This window comes from Pecten maximus, chromosome 18 (genome assembly GCF_902652985.1).
Source record: "Pecten maximus chromosome 18, xPecMax1.1, whole genome shotgun sequence".
In the NCBI taxonomy this organism is placed as follows: Eukaryota; Metazoa; Mollusca; class Bivalvia; order Pectinida; family Pectinidae; genus Pecten; species Pecten maximus.
The window spans coordinates 7,507,378-7,528,885 of record NC_047032.1 but is presented as its reverse complement, the minus strand read 5'-3'; the positions used below and the strand labels follow the sequence as shown (position 1 = coordinate 7,528,885).

At 34.4% G+C, this 21,508-nt stretch overlaps 1 protein-coding gene across 1 annotated transcript in view; it reads left to right on the top strand.

The window, feature by feature from the left end:
* LOC117316114 (solute carrier organic anion transporter family member 5A1-like) overlaps positions 1-21,508 on the top strand; it is a 49,273-nt gene that overhangs the window by 12,273 nt on the left and 15,492 nt on the right. Inside the window, 5 exon segments of the mRNA XM_033870609.1 lie at positions 12,988-14,009; positions 14,687-14,796; positions 14,798-14,924; positions 14,927-15,004; positions 20,311-20,475. Of these exon segments, the coding sequence (XP_033726500.1) occupies positions 13,196-14,009; positions 14,687-14,796; positions 14,798-14,924; positions 14,927-15,004; positions 20,311-20,475 (1,294 nt within the window). The 5' untranslated portion in view covers positions 12,988-13,195.

Here is a 21,508-nt window from a genome sequence, read left to right as displayed (position 1 = left end):
GAAGTAAAAATATTTGTTATAGACACAGTACTAGTTGCCTAATATGGAACATAATGTCTGATGTTGACTCTGACAAGAGGGTATCAAACATACAGTTATTACACTGTATACAAGACCTGGTGATCATGTTTTTTCGGTGTATATATAAACTGTTAATGACCTGGCAGTATACAGACTAATGTTAGTAACTTTTGACAGTACATGTGTACAGGTCACACTTTATTGTTCACCACTGATAGAAAGCAGGTGTTTATCTAACACACAGCAGATATAATGATGTGAGGCTGCTATACCAGGTCACAGGCATTTTCTGTAGACTAAGTGTTTCATAATCCTTTTTGTATATAAGTAATTCGTATTCAAAGTCTTGTAAATAAGTAAGTGTTTCATAATCCTTTTTGTATATAAGTAATTCGTAATCAAAGTCTTGTAAATAAGTGTTTCATAATCCTTTTTGTATATTATTATATATTAGTAATTCATAATCCTCATTATTTATTAGTAAGTATTCATACCAATAATCCTCGTATTTATTAATAATCTTCATCATACGTATAAGTATGATTAAAATCTTAGTGGTTCATAAGTAATTCATAATCCTCATTCTTTATAAGTAATTATTCATACCAATAATCCTTGTATGTACATAATTAATAATCATCATCATAAGTAAGTAATTAAAGTCGTAGTGGTTCATAAGTAATTCATGATCCTGTTCAACCTTAATTGTATGTATATAATTATTAATAATCATCATCGCAAAAGTAATATATAATTCATGATCATCATGGTACATTAATTTATATAATTCTAAATACAGCCAGGAGGCTACTTATACGATTTCAATGCTTTCCTCATCTTTGATGTCAATAATCCTTTTACTTCTTCGATAGTTGTCAGATCAAAATTTTTCGCCCTTGTTGAAAGTAAATTCATTAAATTTTTAACCTTTAACAAAGTAATTTATAAATATATAATCATTGATAAATGCAAGAAACTTATCCATTGATTTTTTTGTAAGTTTTCATTTGCAAATATTTTTCATTTAATTGTTAATCTTATTTCTCAAAAAAACTGGTAAGCGAAAAAAGACCATAAAACCATTGCAACTGGAGTCTTTTCCTTTGGGGGAATTATATATTAAAATTGCTTTCAAAATAATCATTTGACCTATGTTTTGTTTCTGCAAATGAATATTTAGTCAGACGTGATATCTTAGTCTCTATATATCTGACATGTAATGCTTTCTTCCATAAATGGCCCACTTGGCCTGAGGTATATATTTATTTTTATGTGACCTGCTTCTTCAAAAGACTATAACCTAATAACCTACTAATTTGCTGTCACAAGACCTGTATTACAGAAAATATATTGTGGTATGGGCCTGTGGGCGTTTGTTTATGATACCTATAGTAAGGTGTATGTACAGTATATCTTATCTGGAGAGGATGTCTACCAGGCTAATGTATCCTGTCTGATGTTGTGAGCTTCCTCAGAGTTGGGCTGTACCAAGTGAGATGGTATTTATCGTTCAAGGTAAACACTGCAAGGCCACCCTAAATTAATTGATAGTTCCTTGGATTTAGAATTCCAAGGTCCAAGTTACGTACTTATAGTTATGATTTAAAGTTATACTGGTTGACAATGCAAGACCTAGACTAATGTTAGTGTTTTTAAGTCAGAACCTTGACTTCAGTCAGTGAGACTCATTGTGCCTAGTAGTCAATATTCTGATCATAACTTAATCAGATGTTATGTAAAATTTGATAAATTACTGGTGTCTGCTTCTAGTTGAGTATTTATAGAGAAAAAATATTAGCCCACTCCTACTATATCAAGGAGGTTTATATTTATTGGGGAAAAAAATCCAGCTATTATACTATATATATCATGAAAAATATTTTGCATGCAACTCACCTGATCTTTGAGGTCATGATATGTGTACATGTCTGGATATTAAGGTCAAGGTCATATAGTATGTCTGGATCTCAAGGTCATGGTCACAGATATGTCTGTATCCCAAGGTCACTGTATGTGTCAGTTTCACAGGGTCAAGGTCACAATATATATATATTATATGTCTACATGTATCGTTATAAAGGTCAGTATAACACAGCTATTGTCACACTAATTTTTTTTTACCAGATCAGTCACACAGCAAACATATCTGTCTTCAGTTCTCAAGGTCAAGGTCATATACCATGTGTTGAGTTCTTGAGGTCAAGGTCATATACCATGTCGTCTTCTCAAGGTTAACGTCATTGTTCCTATTAATTGCATGTTTTTGTCTTGGAGTCATGGTCCATATAAGTATGTAATGAAACCCTATTTATACAAGGTATATTTATCTAATCCTTGAGTCTGGATATTACTAACGATGGAGGTCTACCTGGCACCATAACAAACAGAATTATTTAATTAATCATAGACTCCAGACGCCAGTAACTTTATTTCCGATTCTCAATTCAATTGATGAATTAATCTCATTCACCAACAGTCGTTGGTATTTTTGGATGTGTTAGTCTCCAGAGATGCTGCCAAGTGTTTGATGAGGAAGATTCTAATCAATTTATAATTTTTTGTGCAAGTACAGTTAAACTCAATGGTGCCTCTTGATTGCAGTCTTCCTCTCCCTATATATATATATATATAGGCTAGCTAATGCAATTGTTTATTTTTTTCTTTTAGCTTTAATCATGAACCAAATACAAACAAATCTGTTAATGCGTTCATGGATACAATGCTCAGTTCCAAGAGTATATATGACATTTATATCAGAATTAAATTTGGCAATAAGTAGTCCATGTCGTCATACATAATATTAAACCCATGTATACTTTTCTCTAAAAATACCAACACATTTATATAAATTCATTGTCCTGTATAATAAGCACCCCAACAGAATTTTGAGGGACCTATACTGGGCTTTTAGCTTATTGCAGAGTATATTTATGTACATATATAAAACATTTAATTTTGGCCTCAATATTTTCAATCATCTGTTGGGATATAACTCTTTACTTGTCAGGGATCAATCTAGGCATTTTTTACTACCATTTATGGGTATTTTCCCCTCAGACTTCTGTTAAATTCACTGAAATATTGTATTTTCCCTCACTTGTATTGCAATAATATTCCCAAATACTCCAGATTTGCTTTCTTAATTGACTATTTGCTGTTTTTACATGGAAAATGTGTTTTTAAAGCAAAAAACTGAAAGTTTGTGATGTTTAATTTTCCCCTTTTCAGAACTGATTTTCCCCTATGGTCCAAAAAGGGTAGTTTCCCCTAAATTCTAGATTAATCCCTGCTTGTATTTAATATATATCATAATGTTTTTATGTCGAAGAATATTCATAATGCTATAGTTGAATTCATCAGTGGTACGTTACAGATCCCAATCTGTGGTCGCCATGTGTTAGCTACAACTATCATTTCAGGCATATGTTGTGTCACTAATATCCAAGATATATAATATTTGATGAAGATTATAGTCACTGCCTGATTATGAGTCACATGCATAGAATTGCATATGATTAAAATAATGTTTTGTGTGTATACCGTAAATATTTAAGTGTGTTTAATCTTTGCTTTAAATTCTTCAGACTTTCTGATGTTTCTTTCCTTCATCATTTCTTTCATCATTTCCTTCTTTACTTCAACTTCTTCTAACTGCTGTTTCAACTCAAAATCTACCAAACCAAACCTAGCTAGATATATGTATATGATGTTGGAATCTGCCACCATAATGCACCAAGTTGACATCCATAAAAAAATGAAGTTTCAATATCACTGAGTTTAACACCATTCGATACCCTGACATGATCAATGTGGCAAATGGTATATTAGATGATAAGTACACCTGGATTCCAATGTTTATAAATTTAAACATCATGTCGAATACATGTTGAATTAGTATATCGTATCATAAGAAAAATGCCATGATACATAGATGTATTATAAAAAAGGTTCGTAGAGGTAAAATGTCGGTTTATATTATGGTCCATTATGATTAGCCCACCATCATCCAAAGGTGATCGCCATTCATCCGTGGTCTGTCCGCCCGTCCATCTGCATGGGCCTCTTTAGACAAAACTTGTCACCGCTATCCTAAGAAGGTGCAGGTGTCCATTTAAAATTTTGAAAGTTAAAGTTTGTGTACGCACCTCTCAGAAAGTACTACAGGTAAAAGTATTTTTGTCACATTTTGTATGTGGTTTTCCTTAGTCCCTTAGCTTGTAGATGGACAGCGATAGCTCATTTGGTTAGAGTGCAGACCACGTAACCTCAGGTCAAGATCTGAGTTTCGTGGTTCGTCGCTCCCTTACCCATGTCAGTTTCTGTTTCTTGGGAAGCTGAGTTATGGGCCGTTCGGTACAGTCATGGTTGTGTCCTTGGGCAAGACACTTTATCCTGATTGCTCTGGATGGCATGCGACAGGCCATCTGAATCTTGTAGAGTGAGCTAGTCAAGAATACCCTGCCTCAAAATTACCCAGGCTTTTAACAGGGGTGATAAACCAAACAAACAAGGGGCCGCGGTGGCCGAGTGGTTAAGGTGTCCCAACACTTTTATCACTAGCCCTCCACCTCTTGGTTGCGAGTTGGAAACCTACGTGGGGCAGTTGCCAGGTACTGACTGTAGGCCGTTGGTTTTTCTCCGGGTACTCCGGCTTTCTTCCACCTCCAAAACCTGGCACGTCCTTAAATGACCCTGGCTGTTAATAGGACGTTAAACAAAACACAAAAAAACAAACCAAACAAACAAACAAAAACCTTGCTAATTGAGCATGTTAAAATTTTGGGACTGATCAAAAAATGAAATGGCCGACAGGTGACGGTTTTGAAATTTCGTCAGTGAAGTTTGTTTTCGCTAATATTACTCAGAAGTATTTAATGGATCTATTACAAATTGCATAATTATGTTGGTTCCTTTAGGTCCTTAGTTGATTGATGGGCAGCCATATTGGAATTCGACAAGTATTAAAAGTCGAACTTCCTCCAAACCTGTCCTGCATAAAGATTTCTCAAATTATGTGTGTATCGTGATCCCTGGTCTGGCAGCCATTATAAAATATTCGATTATATATTTGATTATCAAAAATGGCCGAACGGCAGCCATCTTGGATTTTAACAGTTGAAGTTTGCCATTTCTATTTCTTTGTGGATCTTTAAAAAGTTATGGCAATTTGTATTATGTAGGTTCTGATCCGTTCTTCTCTGTCCAAAATATTTAGTTTTAAGTGGACAAGCTAGCCGCGGACCCTCATGTAAGAATCGGCCAAACTCTTTACTTCAGTGGAATTATCATTTCATTCTTATTTGATTCTCATTTTTTTTTGAATGATTAAAAGGAAAAGAGGAAAGATGAGAAAGTTAAGTTAAAACAAGAAATATCTTTTAAATAGATAAACGGCATAGTTTTAATGCTGGTGGTTATAATATAAAACTGCTGGTGAAATAAATTAACGAACTGATGTGTTTCAGCACGGATAACAAAATTATATCAGTTTGAATCATCAGGAATATGATTTTATTAATGTGTCATTTGAAAAGATACATCCACTTATTCAGCTTGCATTCAATCTTAACTTTGTTTTGTTTTTAATTTTCGAAACCTACGTGGGGCAGTTGCCAGGTACTGACCGTAGGCCGGTGGTTTTTCTCCGGGTACTCCGGCTTTCCTCCACCTCCAAACCTGGCACATCCTTAAATGACCCTGGCTGTTAATAGGACATTAAACAAAAACAAACCAAAAAAGTTTTTAATTGCATATCTACATTTTGCATTTACCGCAACATTGACCAATCACATACTTCATCTTGACCAGTAACGTACGCCACCTCTCCCGCCATATCTGAGGCCAAAAGAATATTATATGGCTATGCCGAAAAATCAACCTTGCATACATATTTATATATATATATATAACTTATAAAGATCATTCAATGGTGGATGTCAAGATTTCTCTCTCATCTCTTGTGTTTAAGTTCACTGGTACTTCATTATCCCTGTGCTATAACCACCCAATCCAATATAGCAAGTTTCAAAACTGCTAACTAAATGTTTTTTTGACTGAGAGTTACATGAGTAATTGATGACTGTTGATCTATACAATGGGGGCCCTTGGTTCTATGTATCACCCTCTACCAGACAATTACTTCATAGTAACCCCGATAAATCTTTATAAATTCATGACCTGACAGCTGATTAGAAAGTTTAAAGGTCTGTTGGTGTAGGCATACAATACATCTGGCCTAGTATTTTGTTGGAGGCTGAAGCTAATCCAAATGAAATCTATTTCATGAAAACCTGTGACATTTCCTGTAAGATCTTGCTTGGCCATCTTGGAAAAAGTTACGTTGCTTTTCGTTGCTTTTCGGGGCAACCTGATGATATTGGCTATCATACATGATGGGGGCAACCTGATATTGGCCATCATACATGATGAGGGCAACATGATATTGGTCATCATACATGATGGGGGCAACATGTCGTTGATGATATTGGCTATCATACATGATACGGGCAACCTGATATTGGCTATCATACATGATGGGGGCAACATGATGATATTGGCCATCATACATGAAGGAGATCGACAGCCTGATATATACTGGCCATCAGGATGGGAGCAGATGATCATGATGTGTCTAAATTACTCTGACCTATTGATGAATTGGTTGCCTTTTTTCACCGTTAATCGATCCTCATTGATCATGAGTACAACACTAATTCATATCTAATAACAGTTCAATGCTTGAATATATGGAAATGTGATAACTACAAGAAGATTAATTGATCATATGATTGTTAACTACACAATAAGTCCCATTTACTTGGTATTGTTTTACACTTGGTTTTGACTAACCCTAACTCTTTTCTAAAATGCTAATCTACATTTATGGCCAGGTGTGTGTCCATTGCAGGTTAGTGATACAAAACGTTCTTGAATGATTAACATGCTTTCATTGCTGGCGTATTTTCAAAACTGTAAAAGTTTGATAACGTGTGAATATTGGGATTTCTGCAAAATTATACATATTTTTTCCAATAAAACGGTATGTTTCTTAAAAAAGGTAAAAGGAAATCCAAGTATGATATCACTGGATTAAGCTAGTTTACTGCCGACATATACTAGCTGTGCAGATGTGGCCATGTTGTGATGTCACTGACCAATTTCAATAGGTTTTGTTATTTAACAGAACCTAATTAGATCCTCTGACATATCTTGCTGCCTGTTTGGGAAATATAATATTTACTAATGAGGTCACAGGTCATAAGTCTGCAGTAATTTAATCTGGGGGCCATCCAAAGGGATATTATTCATTACAGTCTTAGAAATCTGGGGCCATCTGAGGGGAAATAATTCACTATGTATGTCTAACAAATCTGAGGTCATCTGGGGGAAATAATGCACTCCATATATCTTACAAATTTAAGGCCATCTGAAGGGACATAATTCACTATGCATGTCCATGTCTTACAAATCTGAGGCCATCAGACAGGAAAAATTAACTTTATGTCTTAATTACCAATCTGAGGCCATCTGAGGGGAAATAATTCACTACATGACTTCAAATTTGAGGCCATTCAAGCGGAAATATTTTGCTAGATTTGAGGCCATTCAAGAGGAAATAATTTGCTAAATTTGAGGCCATTCAAGAGGAAATATTTTGCTACATGTGATAATACCAGAGGCCTTCCAATACCTGCAGCTGTCTGACAAACTATAGCTAGGGGTCATTAGAGGGAGAATACTCCTCCACTTGTCTTTTTTTAATTTTTTTTTTTAAATGTAAAATTCTTAATTTGAAAATGGCAACAACAAAAAAAGTATAGATGAAAAGTTTCAATTCATATTTTCAGAGAAATAATAATTATATACAAACACAAAAGATTTGCAGTGATTGGATCATTCTATTTACTGTTGTATGACAAATCTAAGTTGTTAAACTACCTGTTATCACATGGAAAAAGCCTGCATCCCAAACCAGTAAAGAAAACAAACTCCTAAGGTGATGATATAATATAGAATAGTCTGGATATAATATAGAATAATCTGGATATAATATAGAATAGTCTGTATACAATACCTTGGGATACACCTGTCACCGGTTATCTAGATAAAACTGCAACAGGTGTTTTTTTTATGTTAAAACTTTCTGGTAATCATGTACAGCCTTAAAATGTTAGAAATACTGTGTCCCTTATAACCAGTCATGTGTGACTAGAGTTTGAAATTTGTTGGAAAAGAGCAATTAAGGATCAATTAAATTTATTGGTATATATTTAGGTATATCTATATGAACAGGCTGCTTCTTAGCCTGTTTGGGTGTGGCTCTATCATGACCAGGTGGTACATTTCGGTGTGGTAGCACTATAAATCATCATTCATAACCCCCCACCCCCACCTTCATACAACAAAACCCCCTCCCCTATATTCACACAAACAAGGGCCCTCTTACCCCCCCCCCCCCCCCCCCCCCCAAACCTGTATACAATCCCGCTCCCCCAGTACCCTTTCACAACCTCCCTATGCCTCTTCCCTTGGTCCTCTCCTGGTTAAGCTACAGATTCTAAGGCTGTAGTTTGATAATTAAGAGATATACTACTCTGATCTCTGACAGATGGCCTTGAAAGAAATTATTTTATGTTAAGTCTAAAAGACTTGAAATAATCAGGACGTGTTTATAGTCAGAAATTCCACGACAGTGTGAGGTAGTGTAGTCTTTCGGAATAACAACAAAAGGCAATGAATATTTTAACCAGACTAAACATTTATAAATTGATTTGTTCCACAGAGTGGTAGTGCCCTGACAGATTTATGATGTGTTTTGTGTACAAAACTTAATGAGGAGTATGGATGAAAAGCAAAACAGTTGCAAACTGAATCGGTTACTGTTAATGTACAAATTTTTGTGGAAATTTTATTTGAGAATATATACCTTATTTCAGCGGAAACTTTCTAGAGGAAACCTTATTTTAGCAGAAACCTTTTGAGAGGAAACCTCATTTTACTAGCAGAAATCTTAGTTAAGCAGAAGTCTTATTTAAGTGCATTTCCCATTGGAGGTATATATATTGCACTATATTATGATTTTGTAATTACACTTTTGATTTACTATTTTTTACCAATTAAATAATAATTCAGGGAAGGGCCAATCTATTATTGCATTAACCTGTTAAAAAAATTGGTTAAATAAATTTAATGAGTATATTTACAGTATATGAGCTCCTGAGTTAGGGAATATGAATAAAAAAATATCATACATAGTGAAATCACTTTACGTTCTGATGGGCCATGTATTTAATGATGCAATACCTATTCTGATGGGCCATACTTATCCTGGTAGGTCATACATATGCTGATCAGACATATACTTGTCCTTATATATGGGTCATACATACTCTGATGGGTCATGCATTATACTCACAGATGTACCATGCATATACTAGTGGGCTATACATGTTGTAATGGGCCATATATATTCTGGTGGGCTGTACATGTTGCGATGGGCCATACATGTTCTGTTGGGCCATACATGTTCTGTTGGACCATACATGTTCTGTTGGGCCATACATGTTCTGTTGGACCATACATGTTCTGTTGGGCCATACATGTTCTGTTGGACCATACATGTTGTGATGGGCCATACATGTTCTGTTGGATCTTGATATTTTGGTGGACCAAACATGTTCTGATGGGCCATACATGTTGTAATGGGCCATACATATTACGATGGGCCATACATATTCTGATGGGCCATACTTGTTTTAGTGGGCTATATTACCTTGAAACGAAGAATATGTGATCCACTGTTCAGTGCTAACCATTTATTGTATATATATTATCTTAGGCTACTATTCATTGTTCTGTAACATAATCATGACTGGTGTTGTTCTGTAACATAATCATGACTGGTGTTTGTGAAGAGCGTTATGTTGTAAGGCAGCGATGACCTTTGTGAACTGAAAGCTTAGGTTAGTTAACATTTATAGCTATGACTGAGAAGAGCAGGCCTGCCAGTATATGAAGCCATCATTTCTACTGTAGCATCACAAAAGATAAATTTCTGACAATATAACATTGATGTTTAAGCTCTCTCAAAGAGATGATATTTTTTTGGTAATATTGTAATAATGAGGTCATTATAAAACTTTGTTGGTATTTGTAAAAATTTATTCGGTGTAACTGTAGTCACTTTGGCAACAAACATTGATATCATAGAACTGATACTGGTATGCTATGAGTAACTCGTTAGTTGTTCTTTTCTTGTTATATTGCCAACGTGTTCATTATAGCTGATGTTTTCATGTATGATATGTCTAACACAACAGTTCTACAATCGCTGATGAATGTTCTGTATGTTTGGTAATGATCATTGCAATTATACACATAAACCTGTAGTTTGCTAGAGTTACTTCCCTTAAGGCTTTATGCTACTTTTATATTGATTGGGTTGAATTCAAGATTCCTTCTAATGTCACACATTATATGAATTGTGTTGGAGTTACTTCCCCTTGATGCCCTATTTATATGTTACTGTCATATATATATTAAACATATTATCCAATGGATTATCTCCCTTGAATTTAAAAGTCTCCTAGCCCAGTTTTCAATGCTTCTTAATTTAAGGAATTTCTTTTCAACTTAAGATTTTCCATAAGAAATTCAATCAATACAGAATTGAAGAAAGATTCTCTAAAGAAGAAGTAAAAAATCCAATAATGTCTTTAATGGAAAATGGTGAAAAATATGCAAATTTACACTGGCTTTCGGAAACCAAGCAATTTAGTATACTCTGGCTGCCAATTGATGTATGATAGCAGTTTCAGAAACTGAATGTACGTATACATATACACAATGGCTGTTGAAGGAATACAATAGATGTTGTCTTAAGTGATACCCATTGTTTCCTAACACACTACTTTGCTTATGGGATAAAGATTGAAATGATCAAATAATTATTCTCAAGTGAAATGTTGTCTTGAAATTAGCAAAACATGTATCACAAAGTACCAGTTCATGCTATCAAATTTGCAGAGAAGTCAGAACAATTACTTAAGCATCAAGGTGTTATTATGATCCTTACGTTTCCGAGAGTGTTAAAAAATGTTCATGTGCAGATATTCGGCAAAATCAACTGGGAACTGAAACAGGTGGAACGACCTTGACTTCATCATCACTAGGCAGTTTTAACTGAAATTAGTAGATAAAAATCTGAATGGTTGAAACACTGCTTATGACCTTGACATCCAAGTGATTGTAGTATCAGGTAAATGGTATGATTCAGTCGGAATTATCAGTGATGAGACACCATTAGTAAAATTTTGTAGTGAAGCCAGGAGGATCATCGAGACAAGCCAATTTATTTGAAGAGGAGGGGAAGTCGGTACCACAGAGCAAACATATTGATGTTTTCATTGTGGTAGTGCTAGAATATGTCGGATCTTTTTGTTGTATAGGAATAACATGTTAGTCTAGCTTCACTAAAACTCCATCATTCCAAGAAATGTTTTTAAAATTTCAGATTTCAACACAATATTTTACTGATTTCTACATAGTTATCATTGTATTATATTGTGACGGGTAAATTTCCAGGGTAAATGTCCAGTTTCAACAGGTGAAGCTGGCATTTGTAGTGTTGTAAGAGATCTCCCAGGCTAACCAGACATGTAGTATTGTGTTCAGACTGCACTGGCCAGCTGCCATTACATAGGTACAGGGAGTTTATATACATGCAACACTGCTGACATCTTATGGAGGCACACATAGGGGTTCATGTAAGTAGCTGGAACCCATAAAGTAGAACTACCATGTGTCAATAAAAATATGCACTTAATGACTTTGAATCAGATGTAAAGAGACAAATCCATTTTTTCTGAGGTAAAGAGGCAAATCCAGTTTTTCCGATGTGGAAGAGACAAATCCAGTGTTCCGGATGTGGAAGAGACAAATCCAAGTTTTCCGATGTCCAAAAAGGCAAATCTAAGTTTTTTTACCAATGTAGGAGAGGGAAATGGAATTTTCGATGTATATAGACAAATCCAGTTTTTCCGATGTATCCAGTTTTTCCGATGTAAAGAGACGGATCCAGTTTTTCCAATGTATTAAAGAGATAAATCCAGTTTTTTCCGATGTGGAAGAAAGAAATGCAATTTTTCAATGTGAAGAGACGAATCCATATTTTCCGATGTAAAGAGACAAAGCCAGATTTTCTGATGTAAATTTAGAGACAGATCCAGTTTGTTATAAAGATAAATACAAATACAGAGTTGTTACAGTGTGATTGGGAGAAAAAAGACAGAGCAATGCAAGTGCTTGTCTGCAGGGAGTTTTATTTCTTGTTAGAAATTATAGAGGATTCCCCCAGTAAAGTCATAATCAGATATTCATAGAAGTCTGGTTCTGAAATGTTGGTTATTTTCAAAAATCAGCTATTCAGTATTGGTCATATAAAGCCACACATTATGGCAGTGAGTTCAGTGTACAGAAAATCAGGTGTTCTAAAATAAACTGTCAGGGGTCCGTAAATTCAATTGGTGATAATTAAAACCAGATGCTAGTTTCATGATAAGATAAGGAGGATATGTAAAGTGACCTATATTTTGACCTCAGATCTCAATCAATGAAGAAATGTTTGTGGAGCTGGTCCAGTATTAGGCCCTCAGTTAAGCCTGTATATTCTCATTCAGAAACAGAAATCTTCAAAATTGGCAACACCAGGCTCTGAACTTTAATATTGCTGATACTAGAATGTTGTAGATTCTGATGATGATGACAGTAAGGAAAACACTGCCCATGAAAGTTACTAAATTTTCAAAAATTTACTTACAATTTCCCCCAATTTCGGGATGGGATCTAAGTTTCTATTAACCATATTGCTTATATTTTATGAAAAAGATAATGTTCTATTGAAGCTTGGTGTATCTGAGATTTCATTGTTTACATGTAGCTTTAATAAATGTTGTTTACATTTTGTAGGTAATGAGATGTCATTGATGCCACACCTTGTCAGCAGACTGAATGGGTTCTAATGATGCAGACATTGGAGGTTCAGTGAAGGCTATGGCCATGTCTCTGAGGTTAGAGAGTGTACACAAAACATTGACTAATTACTCTCCTTCATCATAATATCTATCAACAGTGATTTGGAGAATATCTTATAAGGTCCAAATCACTTGAGATCAAAATGGCTGCAGCACGACCGAAATTGACGGAGCTCGCTGATTGGTCCAACATTCATGTGATCAGTGAGAATGTGGAAACTCCAGGAAGTCTAAGTATTGGACAGCAATCGTCTGTGAGCGGGTTTTCAATGAATAGTCGCTGTCAGTTCCTCAAGGGCAAGACAGAGAAAGATGCTTATGTGGAGGCCCGCATACAGACCATGAAGGAGGATGACAAACACAAGGATAACCCTGACAACCAGGAGTGTGGCCTCGGGCAGTGTCGACCGTCCTGCCTCCAATATTTTGCCAACATCAAGGCATTCGTGATATGTATGAGTCTGCTACTGGCTACCTCTGGCACCATGTCTACTGGGTACTTCAACAGTGTCATCACAACCATAGAAAAACGATTCGAAATCGGGAGCTCCGTGTCGGGCCTTATAGCAGCTTCGTATGAATTTGGTTCATTAGTGACAGTCATCTTTATCAGCTATTTAGGTGGTCGACGTCATATCCCACGCTGGATTGGTTATGGGATTATATTTATGGGGTTTGGAGCTTTGCTGATAGTGTTGCCGCATATCCTTGCAGAGAAATACACAGTTAACCAAGGCATCATGTCGAACGTAACGGAGGAAAACATCTGTAAGGTTGAGGACAAGAGCGGCCCGTACGGGGACAAATGTATCAGCGAGGGCTCCGGGAACGTTGGCAATGTACTGATTCTCATCTTTGCTCAGGTGCTCATTGGGACGGGTGGCACACCCATTCTCACGCTCGGAACGACGTATGTTGATGATCACGTGTCCAAGGATAAGGCTCCGGTCTACTTAGGTATGTCTATCACAAATCTCCTTAAAGAAGGAAAGAACAGATTTTACTCGTATAACATTAAGTTTACTAGGTGAGAAACTTTCGGCAGACTTATTGCGTAACAGCCTATTATAATATGACCACAGACTTACAAAAAAACAGAAGAAGGATCTATAGGATATGATATTTGATTATGTGCAATACTTTTTCAAAATTACTAAATGGGCTTAAAATTATATCTCACGTGTACACTACTAAATAGTATCTATTGTAGTCTTGACCCTTGTGTCTGTACATTGTTGTTGTCCTGATCATGAATTAATACACTACCTTGTCGGTAACACATGAATATTAGAAATAGTACCATTGTATTACAATGGTACTATTTCTAATATTCATGTAATGTAACATATTTAAGTCGAATTACATAGAAACTGCTATATTTTCCGTCCAATTTTCAAAAACTACAAATTTATATATTCTCTCTTTCTCTCTCTGGAAATCAAACGACATAATAACATTGAACTTGTATTCCGTCCAAATATTGTAACATGGCAGCTGAACCTTTGTGTAAATATATGAGTATTTATATATATAAATTAGTATACATATACCTGTATATGGCTATTCCTGTGTTCAGAATTTGAGAAAATCTTTTGATATTTGATCATGATATGTATATAATGTATCTGTTCCAGCATTCATCTATGCGTCTGGAGTATTGGGCCCTGTGTTAGGATATGCCCTTGGCGCCTTGCTGTTGCAATACTATGTTGACATGTTCATCTACGAGGTTGACATTGTACCAGGGCGATCCACAGTGGATTGGTGCTTGGTGGGGAGGGTTTATCATTTGTGGAGGCATTTTCTTTACATTATCAATTCCGTTCATGGCATTTCCGAAAGTCCTGGTAAAGGAGAAGCGTAAGCTGATGGAACTAAAGCTAAAGAAGATCTACTTGGCCAAGATGATCTACAGTCCAGACATAGTGACGACTACGGCAAAACCATTAAAGGTATGTTAAAAGTATTTGTAAGTTTATCATGTTTTCATAGAAAATTGAGGGGATTTCCGTTATTATGTAGTCTCATTTCCATATTAATTAGGTCACCTGAGAATAAGTCTCAAGTGACCTATCGCAATCACCTTTTGTCCGCCGTCGCCCATCATCCGTCTGTAAACAATTTACATTTTTGACTTTTTCTCAATAACCAAGAGACCCAGTATGATATTAGGCAAGCAGCATGCTGGGATGGATGGCTGCCAAGTTTGTTCTAATTAATAACCTTGGTCTAATTTTGATGTCACAGGGCTGAGATACGATCATCTATCAGTGTACACAACAAAACTAATATGTGACCATTAAGACCCCTGGGTCTCTTGATCCTCTTAAATATTTACTTCGTGAAAAACAACAATACAACAAAATGGCTTGAAAAATACATGTTCAATTACTAACAGTTGACAAAGATTTCCATGGTAAAAGAGTGCCAAAAAATAATTTTGATTTTTCAATTGCAAATTGTTTTATTCTCATTCGTAAATGTATAATGTTAAGGTGTCCAATTTGGTTGACTAAAATAAAATAATGGAAAAAGATATACAATAAAAACTGAAATAATATGAATTTCTGCCGAATGCCACATATAAAATAAAAAGCTTCCAATTGCATCAAAGAAAATATGTTAATTGTAAATGAATAGAAAAACACAGAATTGAAAAATACAGTGGAACTTCTGTAAACTGATCATGTCATAGGATATGAATATTTGGTCAGTTTAGAGAGGGTTTGGTTTCGGAGAAGTAATCCAATTTGACAATAGCCACGATTAATTGATACTGATCGAATGATGAAAGGGAAGTTAATGAATTTATAAAATGCAGAATCTACAGTTTAATTGTGTTAAAAACAAACCAACATACATTTATTAGTTCTGAGACTTATAGCAAATTTCACTCTGTCATCGCCACTAACCTGTAATCTGACCTTGGTCGCTGCACTTTCTCTGCTCATAAGGCCCAATAAGGGATGCTTTTTTCATTGTACACTTGAACTGTTTTACATATAGAATAAGAACAAACATTTCAAACCCTAATCACTTAATTTCTCGCCAAAAATCACTTAATTACTGGCCAAATTCTGGACATCCACATAAAAAAATTATAATTAAAAAGAAAAACAACTGTCTTACTTTCACTTGCAAAAATAACCCATTTGGGCCTCATGCTAATTAGATTAGAAACTCTGTTTTTCTAGCTCTACTTGTTTTCAACAGGTAAACAGACTATACCGCTTTGATAATACATGGCGATTTGGCATCTTTTCGCCTTTATCGTGTTGATTATATAAGTAAAAGATTAAATCATAATATTTACATTTGGTGTGGCAATGCCCTTATATATTACTAGTAAATCCCTACCAAAAGCAGCTTCATCTATGAGAGTATAACTGAAGTTGCCCTGAGGGCGTATGAATATCTCACTTGCAAAAAATGTAAACAAAGATGGCCGCCATACATTGTAAAGTCACATTGACATGAGATTTTAATAAATTCTGAATATTTTTGCGATTCATTAATAGAACGTAAATATAAGCGATAAACTGCCTAGATGCGGCAGACCTACTGGTATAACTGCCACATGTGTCACAGACAAACAATCATGGGCGCCCATGATTGTTTGTCTGTGACACATGTGGCAGTTATACCAGTAGGTCTGCCGCATCTAGGCAGTTTATTGCTTAAATAACCCCTCTTCTGGTATGTGCTCAACAACAGTTTAGCTACTTCAGGTGTATGCCCATAGACAAAGCTTATGAGAAAACCGCCTCGGGTGTTAATTTTCTCATTTCGTTATGTGGAATTCAGAGGTATCGATATCAGTATTGGGAAGTTTTTTTATTACTTTAAAAAAGAAGGATAAGTTCCTTTTATCACCATTTCATCCGTATCAAGGGGCTTTCGGTTTTGAGAAGGATCAATTTTGGGAAGTTGCACCGTATCACATTTCTAAAGCTAAGGGACATAACTCTTGGGTCTATAATGCTGTCGTTGTCAAAACTGGATTGATGAATGAACTCTTGTATCTCGGTGATATAAGGCTACATTTGTGAACTCTTTTGATTTTCAGATTGTAAAAATCACCAGTATGAGTATATTGGTAAAGGTGCCGTGCATGAGGTAAAACGTAAGGATCGTAATCTTCACTGGCGCTCATGGTGCACGAGTGTTGGTGGGACGTTTGTCTTCTGCACGGGCTGGAGGGATAGTAGACCTTTGTTGTCATGAAATTGAACATAATTCATATATATAGAATAAAGTTAAAGTGTCCATGTGATGGTACATAAAAATAGAATAAAAGTCAAACACAGATCTGCTGTCTCCGTAGTACTTTCGGGGCTACATCGTGCCCTGAAGAGCGGCACAATGTAGCTGTGAAAGTACTAGGGAGACAGCAGATCTGTGTTTAACTTTTTATTCTATTATATATATATATTTATATATATATGTATCAAACTTTTAAATAAAATACAAGGGAACAAAAACAGCACGGTGTTAAGTGAAATTAAATGAAAGAGTGATAATTCAACTTAATCTCCCTCCCCTAAAAAATGAGAAAAAAATATGAGGATGAAAAAATGACGAATATGTATGATTTTAATACATGTGTTCTATTTTACACTTGAGGCTCTAGAAATGAATACATTCAAAATTTTAATATGGTGCTACAGAGTTGGTAAAAGGGAGACAACCTCTGTTACACTTCCACATTTTTTGGAACAGACAGCAGACATAATAGGTTAAGTGTTGAATGTCAAATATCTTAATAAACTAAATATAGTATTTTTAAAATTGACAGTAAGTAAGCTAAATTTACATAATATTTTTATATGGACAGTAAGTCAATCTAATATTTTTATATGGACAGAAAGTAAACTAAATATAATTTTTTTATATGGACAGAAAGTAAACTAAATATAATATTTTTCTATGGACAGTAAGTAAACTAGATATAATATTTTTATATGGACAGTAAGAAAACTGAATATAAAATTTTTATATGGATAGTAAGTCAATCTAATATTTTTATATGGACAGAAAGTAAACTAAATATAATTTTTTTATATGGACAGAAAGTAAACTAAATATAATATTTTTCTATGGACAGTAAGTAAACTAGATATAATATTTTTATATGGACAGTAAGAAAACTGAATATAAAATTTTTATATGGATAGTAAGTTAATCTAATATTTTTATATGGACAGTAAGTAAACTAAATATGATATTTTTATATGGACAGTAAGTAAACTAGATATAATATTTTTATATGGACAGTAACTAAACTAGATATAATATTTTTATATGGACAGTAACTAAACTGAATATAAAATTTTTATATGGACAGTAACTAAACTAGATATAATATTTTTAAATGGACAGTAAGTCAATATAATATTTTAACAATTTACAGTAAACTAGATGTAATATTTTTATATGGACAGTAACTAAACTAGATATAATATTTTTAAATGGACAGTAAGTCAATATAATATTTTAACAATTTACAGTAAACTAGATATAATATTTTTAAATGGACAGTAAGTAATTTATACTAAGAAGCACCTTACATGGGTACAAATTAAAGTTAAAAACTTCATCCTGTATGATGTAGTGTAGGATAAAGTTGATCTTCAGGCTGTTGATTATGCGTAATTTTGATCTGTTGGTACTGATAACATACATACTATAATGTAGTTTATTTTCGTTACCCAATAACAAATATCTACTGTGCTTTACCATGTTTCGCTTTTGCTGGTACACCATATATTGGGTTGCTTGCTTAGATTTACTATACCCCCCTTGGGGCACCCTATTTGGACCTGGACATATATATAACTAATTACTTTATACTAAAACTCTATATGTATTTATCCTGTATACTGTGTTGTCAAAAAAAAAGTGGTAAATTTTGTATTTTTGTAGCTTAGGTGGGAAGGGAGAGGTGTTTTCTTGATGTATCTTTTGTGATAAATGTCTTGTTAATATATTATGAACTAACTATATAATTATCTTATTTATAAGTAATAATTATTATTAAATTGAAATCATATATCCTAAGGAATTTAACTATTAATCTGAGTATATAACTATTAATCTGGGTATATAACTATTAATCTGGGTATATAACTATTAATCTGGGTATATAACTGTTAATCTGGGTATATAACTATTAATCTGGGTATATAACTGTTAATCTGGGTATATAACTATTAATCTGGGTATATAACTATTAATCTGGGTATATAACTGTTAATCTGGGTATATAACTGTTAATCTGGGTATATAACTATTAATCTGGGTATATAACTATTAATCTGGGTATATAACTGTTAATCTGGGTATATAACTGTTAATCTGGATATATAACTATTAATCTGGGTATATAACTGTTAATCTGAGTATATAACTGTTAATCTGGGTATATAACTATTAATCTGGATATATAACTATTAATCTGGGTATATAACTGTTAATCTGGGTATATAACTGTTAATCTGGGTATATAACTATTAATCTGGGTATATAACTGTTAATCTGGGTATATAACTGTTAATCTGGGTATATAACTATTAATCTGGGTATATAACTGTTAATCTGGGTATTTAACTGTTAATCTGGGTATATAACTGTTAATCTGGGTATATAACTACACTATTAATCTGGGTATATAACTATTAATCTGGGTATATAACTGTTAATCTGGATATATAACTAGTGGTCCAGGTATATATCTATTCATCCCAGTATATATCTTTTCATCCGCGTATATAGCTATTCACGCACATCTTTGTTTAAACAAGTGAATTCACTCAGCTTGATTACCGATCACACCTTGTCACAATTCACCGGTGTGTATGTAAGAAATATGCTTTTTCGTGTGTTAAATAAATTTCAATAATTTTAAAGATATTGTGGTAAATGAAATATTTCAATTAAGTGTTCATGTGACTTTATCTATAATCGGGCTGTATATATAGATGGTTTGAAGTATTTAATTACCAAGTTGAAATTGTTGAGTGCCATTTAATAAAGGGAGATAATTCACTCTCAGAATTTCTGCATATGCAGACACCATGCCTGTTGAGGGGAGGTAATCCACCAAGTCACTCGATCGCCCGACTAAATGTACTTTTTCCTAAGTGGAGATAATCCGTCATATGCTTTATTCTGTGTGTCGTACTGTTACCTCACCCGACTAGTATTTTAAGGAAGGGAGGTAATCCACCATTTGATTATGTTTATGTTATGTGTTTGACAGACATTCCACGCTCCATCCTTAACTTACTGACCAATAAGATCTACCTGATCACTTGCCTTGGGATCTGCTGTGAGATATCCATCGTCAGTGGATTTGTCGTCTTCCTTCCCAAGTACCTGGAGACTCAGTTTGGGACGTCCAAGTCTGTAGCTAATTTATTTACAGGTAAATACATTACATCTAGAGATACTTATTATATGTCTGCAGCTTTCTGGTATATTTTGAAGTATTCTTTGGTAATTAGTAGGGGTGAAACTGTTTACCACGGTGTAACTGAACCACAATACTTTTCTTTCGGTTCGGTTATACCTAAAATGTAGCTGAAATAGACAATAAAATAATTCTGAAATTTTCACAATTTAAAATTTTTAGAGTGTCAGTGTTGTAATCTTAAAGGGATTGTTATGTACAACCAATATTACAACCAATATTTTGATGGGAAAATGGCGCTAGTGTTGAGAGATTCCCCGGCTTCCTATCGATCTTTCGTATAGAAACATTTTGGATTCCGATAAAGGATGTGACAGCAGCTACTTGCCGAATTTGTTTTACATATATTCAACGTCAGCTTTTCAACTATTTGTATTTTGGTTTATATATCTTATGATAAACTGAACCGTCAACACTATAACGCAATATGTACCTAACCTCGCTGAAAGTATACTGTTTCACCCCTAGTTACTAGGATATTTACATGTCACCACATCTGTCCGCTATGTTTGGAAATCTATGGTGGTATATTGTGGTTGCACTGATCACACAAAATAAGTTTTATTGGCAAAGTATATATATAACATAATTCACGGAATATCGACATGCTTCCCACAGACACCAGAAGTCCTTGAATTTCACCACTTGGTGAACAGACATTGCCGTTAAATTAATAATAGAATGATAAATTATATACTTATATCAGATTGTAATTTTATATCACAAAACACTACATATGAACAGGCATGAAAGCTTTATTTACATTGAAAACAACTCACTTCACTCTCTACATGGAAGTATCGCCGACCTGTTAACCTCATTCGCGAATTTAAAGTCATTTTGAGATCAGAATTCGCAATTCTGTATTCACTAATAAGTCAAATGAGGTGAGTTCACGAAATTATGTACTCGCGAAATATAAGTGATTTACAGTACGTTGTTGTTCAGGCTTTATTTACAAATTAGTATGAATGGTATATCATGGTTA